This window comes from Myotis brandtii, unplaced genomic scaffold (genome assembly GCF_000412655.1).
Source record: "Myotis brandtii unplaced genomic scaffold, ASM41265v1 scaffold806, whole genome shotgun sequence".
Lineage (NCBI taxonomy): Eukaryota > Metazoa > Chordata > Mammalia > Chiroptera > Vespertilionidae > Myotis > Myotis brandtii.
In genome coordinates, this window is record NW_005371249.1 from 2,029,878 (window position 1) to 2,036,097 (window position 6,220).

General features: G+C 50.9%; 2 protein-coding genes and 1 long non-coding RNA gene across 4 annotated transcripts in view; 1 reads left to right on the forward strand and 2 right to left on the reverse strand.

The window, feature by feature from the left end:
• CCDC107 (coiled-coil domain containing 107) overlaps positions 1 to 549 on the reverse strand; it is a 2,899-nt gene extending 2,350 nt beyond the window's left edge. The window contains exon 1 of the mRNA XM_014531458.1: positions 424 to 549. Coding sequence (XP_014386944.1) covers positions 424 to 549 — 126 coding nt within the window. The remainder of the gene's footprint in view (positions 1 to 423) is intronic.
• Positions 550 to 2,627: 2,078 nt separating this feature from the next.
• LOC106724369 overlaps positions 2,628 to 6,220 on the reverse strand; it is a 5,773-nt gene continuing 2,180 nt past the window's right edge. The window contains exons 2-5 of the long non-coding RNA XR_001360138.1: positions 5,438 to 5,523; positions 5,031 to 5,160; positions 4,365 to 4,459; positions 2,628 to 3,064 (exon numbers count right to left, since the gene is read on the reverse strand). This is a non-coding gene — a long non-coding RNA (uncharacterized LOC106724369). The remainder of the gene's footprint in view (positions 3,065 to 4,364; positions 4,460 to 5,030; positions 5,161 to 5,437; positions 5,524 to 6,220) is intronic.
• On the forward strand, positions 4,466 to 6,214 carry SIT1 (signaling threshold regulating transmembrane adaptor 1). 2 transcript variants are annotated; one of them, XM_014531495.1, is made up of 5 exons: positions 4,466 to 4,935; positions 5,055 to 5,190; positions 5,278 to 5,336; positions 5,447 to 5,508; positions 5,608 to 6,214. In XM_014531495.1, exons 1-5 carry the CDS (start codon positions 4,896 to 4,898, stop codon positions 5,839 to 5,841), a joined length of 531 nt encoding a protein of 176 aa, XP_014386981.1. In that variant the 5' UTR covers positions 4,466 to 4,895; the 3' UTR covers positions 5,842 to 6,214. The 2 variants fall into 2 exon arrangements, with proteins under 2 accessions (XP_014386981.1, XP_014386980.1); XM_014531494.1 differs by having other exon boundaries at positions 5,447 to 6,214.

Below are 6,220 nucleotides of genomic sequence, written 5' to 3' on the forward strand. Positions count from 1 at the left end.
GCAGGCGGACACTAAGGCCCAGCGGCGCCAGACAGCGGAGCACCCCAGTGCTCATGGGTAGGCGCGCCGGCCTCGCTGCGGCCGCCCCCAGAAAGCCACGCCCATGCAGTGTGGGCGGGGCCACGCATATTTGCATAGGACCATTGGCCAAATTTTCCTAAATTAGTTAATTTCTTACCTATTTACTCTTATCTATATTAGCCAGAATACCGCCAGAAGTCTCAGAAGATTATTCCAGAAAGTGATTTTTATTTCTTAAAAACCATCAATTTTCTCGCCCTAACCTTAAGGTAGACTTTCTGATGGGCCTATAAAAAGTTCCGAATGTTGACTTTCGGCTGTAGTTCGCGCTGAAGGCCTGTTGCCTAGGCTACAGACGGAGGACTCGGTTCCTCATTTGCGCCTAGGGGAAAGTCCCCGGACCGCGGGCAGAGAGTGCCGCGTGCGCATGCGCGTAGACCTCCCCCGCTTCTCCTTGTCAATCCGCCAAGAAGCGAACCCGTTAGGCGGGGGAGCCGAGCGGTGTGCGGCGGGGTCGTCATCCGTCATCTCCTCTAGTTACGCAGGCGGTGCGTCTCTGCGCACTAACCACACGGGGCTCATTCTCAGCGCGGCTGCATTTTGTTGATTGAAGATCAAAGGAGCAACAGTAACATCTATACAATTCAGATTCATGCAGAATCATTAACTTTGTCAATTATATCACAATAAAGCTGGAAAAATCCATTTTGATTTATTTCAATTCATTAAAAACCGCCCTGGCCGGTTTGGCTTAGTGGGTGGAGCGTTGGCCTGTGGACTTCTAGGGTCCCGGGTTCAATTCCGGTCGGGGGCATGTGCCTTGGTTGCGGGCACATCCCCGGTGGGAGGTGTGCAGAAGGCAGCTGATCGGTGTTTCTCTCTCATCGATGTTTCTGGCTCTCTGTCCCTCTCCCTTCCTTTCTGTGAGAAAATCAATAAAATATATACAAAACAAAACAAAAAACCAAGCAGTCTATTAATTACCGCTAGACTGTAAATGCCATATCTCTTTTTCGTTACCATTTTATTCCTATAGCCTACATGGCTCTAGCAAGCACTCCTTTTTTTAAAAATTAAATGCATTGGAGTGCCATTGATTAATAAATTTGTGTTTGCCTTGCGCAGGGGCCATGCTAATCTCTGTATCTTTCCAATTTTAGTATCTGTGCTGCCAAAGCGAGCACTCAATGAATCCTTGTTGAAGGAAATTAATGTTTTCAAACGATCCAACAGTTAAATATAATTAAGCTCTTTTTAAAAATGAGGAAACTCAGGTTCCTGAAGGTTAAGTGTTGTTGATCAGGTAAGAGACTAGGCGATTCCAACCATTTTCTGCTTGTCCCCATATCATCTGTCTCACATCACCCCACCTCCAGGCCTTCCCACTTCTTGCCGACAGACTTAGGTAGTCTCCCACTATTGCACACTATCTTTTATAACTGTCTGGGATACGAAGGGTCATCTTCTTGATTAGACCAAGAGCTCTTTGAAGAGGAGAGAAACCATTTCCCACTCACATTTGCATCTCCAGAGCTTGGCACATACGTGATGGGCACTGGTACAAGTGTATTAAATGAATGAAATACACGTGTTAAATAAATGAATAAAATTCGGTATGTCTTCCTGTCTTTCCAGAAAGGAAGGGGGCACTGCAGGGAGAGACCCGAACCCAGGGGAGTTTGACCACCCAGAGGCAGCCTGGGTGTCAGAACAATGTGCTCCAAACCTTGACTCCAAGCCAGTTGGTGTAGTCAAAGTAAATAAGTGGTTCTGGGGGGGGAGGGAAGAGGGACAGGGGTATAATATGATAAATGGCCCCTAACTGATCGCTGCCTTCAGGGAATTTGGGCCCACTATTGCCAGATATTCTGATTTCTACACCCCCCCCCCCCCGTTCAACAAATTGGGATTTTTAAAATTTGAAATCTGTTTTAAAATGTTAACAAGGAATATTTGGCATATTTGACAACTGTGTGGATCATGTTTTTAAAATTCTCTTCTATAGGATAAAATTATTTTCAGTAATAATCAGGAAATGAAACAAGTAACAAGGGCCATAAAATAAGCTAACAATAAGGGTCAGAAATTCAGACTGAATTATTTGTATAACTGAATGTCTGATATAATCATGACAGTATAAAACTATATATAGTGCCCAGCCAGTATGGCTCAGTGGTTGAGCATCAGCCTATGAACCAGGAGGTCACAGTTTTATTTCTGGTCAGGGCACATGCCCAGGTTGTGGGCTGGATCGCCAGTAGGGGATATGCAGGAGGCAGCTTTTAATGTTCTGCTCTCACATGAATGTTTCTCTCTGCCTTCCACCCTCTCTAAAAATCAATTTAAATTTTTTTTTTTAAGTTTCTTGCATGTTAAGCAACAAACATACAAACAGTTAGGGAAAGTAATCATAAGGATGTTTGGCAAAGATTTAAAAAATTCCATTTCACAATAAATCCCAGAATTTTTCAATAGAAATAAAAACTCTGGAATGACATAAAGTAATTCAAGTTCAATTTCTTTGACTTTACAATCATTGGGCTACTGATTGTTCATTATAAATCCATGGGCTAAATACAGGAATATGTACTATCATAGGAGCTGGAGACAGAGATTGTGCCCAAAGAGAACCTGAACAACTCCAAACTGTTAAGAACTAATTCTAGATTTAAACACACCTAGATGAAGCTGCTTATGTCAGGGGCCAATTGTATAACTGGGAGTTCTCTAGATGAACTTCCATGTATATGACAGTGTTTTCTAAAGGATAGGTAATACAAATGTGCTCATTTGACGCTCGTATCTTAAGAAAGCTCATCAGTAACCACAACAATGTAGAACCTGGGTCTATAAAAGCTTTTTCAGAGAGGAGTTCTTTATTACTGACATTTGTTAGTATTGCTGGAACATGGTGGCAATAAAATGGAGACCGATTTTTAGTTGGTTTTGTCTTAAAATTCTCTACAGATGATACGCTCTTATTGCCTGCAGCTGGAGGATCAGACCTCTCATGCCATTCCCATCCTTGGGACACTAATGCAATCTTTAAAAGTTCAAAACAAAACAAAACAAAGACGTTGTATGGGACACACAAAACATATTTCTGGCTCCTGCTCTAAAGTTTAAATTTGGAACTTAAACTCCCTCTTCCCACATCAATAGCCTCCCACTGACTGGGCTGTCTCTGGGCAGGGCAGGTACTCTAGTCCCTGCAGTGAACAGGTGCAAAGACAGGACTCAATATCCCAGGATAGTTCCGGGGCAGAGGTTTCTTTAATTCAACTAACTTTTGAGATTGATAGTTATTAGGGACAGTTTGGATGAAGTGGGTCAAGAGGGAGGAAACTAGCTTTTTCTGTGCCCTGTTATACCAGAACTAGAGGCCCGCTGCACGAAATTCATGCATGGGTGTGGTTCCTAGGCCTGGCTGGCGATCAAAGCACAAGCATCTGGCGTGGAAGGGCAGGTCCCAGCTGACCTCTGGGCCCTGGGCAGCACCTGGGCCCTCGGGCCTCCGTGTGCCCCCCTCTGCTGAGTCACAGAGCCCGAGGAGTCCCCACGAGATGCGGTGAGCACAGCTGGACGTCATGGGCCAGGGGGCAGCGTGGGGCCTCTGGGCAGCCTGGCAGTGCTGCACAGAAGCCGGGCAGGCAGCACACTCTCTCCCAGCCGGCCTTGCAGACCGGCTCCTGTGCAAACCTATGGGGAGCCTGCCTGGCTCCTGCGGTCCCAGAGGCTGTGGCACGGCTCACCCACAAGAGGCTGTGTGGGTGTGAGGCAGGCTCCTCACAGGCACCTGGCATCTGAGTAGGCGTGCGAGCCCTGGTGTCCCAGGGGAGGGTAGCAGGGGGAGTGAGAGCAAGCTCAGCAGACACCCTGCATTCTCACTGCACCTCCTCCGTCCCCGTCACCCCCACCCCCAGGTAGCCGGCGAGAGGTCACAGAGGGTCACCGACGCCTGCCATGTTCTGCACCACCTCCTGGTGGTCAGTGCACGTCATAGCGAGCGGTGGAACTCCTGGTTGAATGACCACCCGAGGGGGCAATTTGCATATTAGGCTTTTATAAAAGGCTAATACGCAAATTGTCCCCTTGGGAGTTCGACCAACCGGGAGTTCAACAACTCGCTATGATGTGTGCTGACCACCAGGGGGCGGCGCGGATCGAAGGCAGCCGGCAACTGGGGAAGGAAGGCCCTGATCGGATCGCCGGCCAGCCTAGGGACCCTACCCGTGCACAGATTTCGTGCACTGGGCCTCTAGTATAGGATAATAACAATGACAATGGTCATCCTAACACGTTCACCTTGGATCAGCCTTAGGGTGTGGTGAGATGGTACATACCAGGAGGCCTCCCAATCCTATTCCACGTTATAGCATGTTCATCCAGAAGCACATTCTCCTCATGAGACTCAGAACTGGAGAGAAAAGTCAGGTACCTGGTGGCAAAGGGAATCTCTGTCATAAAGCCTGGCTTCCTTGTCTTGTGGGTCCTGCCTCATGCCACTTCTGCCCCCCGCGGAGTCTTCATGGGCTCAGCTACACAGTGGCACAGGCCTTCTTCTCTCTTCTCTGGCCAAAGGGGGTAGAGGGCCAAGGGCGAGGGGGGCGTGAGGTGGGGAGTTGCGGAAGTTCAGGAGTTGCTGGGTGGTGCAGGTGCAGGCACTGGGCGGTGTCAGTTCTTTCACTCATCCCTCCCCTCCCCCTTCCTCCCCGGAAACCAGCGACTTTGCCACCACCAGTATTGGGGATGATGAGCTGTGGGGGCCAGGCCGGGGAGGGGTGGGAGTAAGGGGGGCTGCTGCAGCTGTCAGACCATAAGCCAGGCTTACGACTAGGCTCAGGCCTGCAGACTTGGCTCCCACATCAATAGTCATGAGCAGCGGCGCCAACTGCACGGATCAGCTAGGGCCCGGTAAGCGGGGCGGGGCAGGGACAGGGGGAGGGGTCACGCGGCCCCATGTCCCATCTGCTGGGATCTGGAGGGTTGGGCTGGGCAGTAATACCCACCCCTCTATTCTCTCACATCCACAGGAATTCCCTCCTTCCCCCAGGCCTGGGGATTGTGGGCCCTCTTAGGGGCTGTGACGCTGCTGCTTCTCATCTCGCTGGCTGCACACTTGTCCCGATGCAGTAGTGGCTGGAGAAGGAGCCATTCAGGAGGGGGACAGTGAGTGGGGAGAAAACAGAAATGGGATAATTGATCATTTCTCCTTACCAAGAGGTCCCCATTTACCCCCTAAACTTTGTGTTGCAGGTCTGGAGGGTCTGTGGAAGAGGTCCCCCTGTATGGGAACCTGCATTATCTGAAGACAGGTAGGAAACTGGCAGAGGGGAGAGGCACGGAGAACAGGTCCTGGGTGGGTGGGATGAAGGGCTGCAGGAGGAGGAACAAGAAGTGACCAGATTTCTGTTACCTGTCCCAGGACGACTGTCTCAAGAACCAGGGCCAGACCAGCAGGATCCAACACTTGGAAGCTCCACCAGGGTGAGTCAGTTGTTGCTGAGGAAGAGGGGAGGGAAGGAAGTGGGGGGGGGGGCGCTTTTTCAAGGGTCCAGTGCACTTCTAACAGCCTTGCATCTCCAGGCTGCAGAGGAGGTGATGTGCTATACCAGCCTGCAGCTGCGGCCCCCTCAGGGCCGGATCCCGAGCCCGGGAACCCCCATCAAATACTCAGAGGTGGTGCTGGACTCTGAGCCGAAGCCCCAGGCCTCGGGCCGGGAGCCGGAGCTCTATGCCTCCGTGTGTGCCCAGACCCGCAGAGCCCGGGCTTCCTTCCCGGACCAGGCCTACGCCAACAGCCAGACTGCACCCAGCTGAGATGGAGGGCCTGGCATCGCCCCAGCTTCCTCTGTTGCAGGGGTGACGGCTACCCTGTTCGGGGCATGACTATTTCCCAGCAAACCCCCAAAGACAGTCAGCCATTGCCCCATCACAGGAGGTGATGTTCCCCAAGCCTCCTATCAGACCTGAGGGAGATAAGTCAGGGGGAAAGCTGGCCCCCGTTTCTTGAGGATGGAGAAAGCAGAGGCAGTGGCCCCCTCCTCGCTTCCTCCTCCTTCCGGAGTCTTACCAGGTCCTCCCGCTATTGCTCTCATACACTGTACCGCTGACACCTCAGTGTCTCCTCAGACACAGGAAGTGGGCAGTGGGGGAGGGGGTAAGAGCCTAAGAGGACCTGGGTGGGTATACCCCTGGG

Coding starts and splice junctions, on each gene's coding strand:
- SIT1 (XM_014531494.1), top strand. CDS start 4,896: ATGAGCAGCGGCGCCAACTGCACGGATCAGCTAGGGCCCG. Junction 5,191..5,277: donor AGCCATTCAGGAGGGGGACA/GTGAGTGGGGAG, acceptor TTTGTGTTGCAG/GTCTGGAGGGTCTGTGGAAG. Junction 5,337..5,446: donor CCTGCATTATCTGAAGACAG/GTAGGAAACTGG, acceptor TACCTGTCCCAG/GACGACTGTCTCAAGAACCA.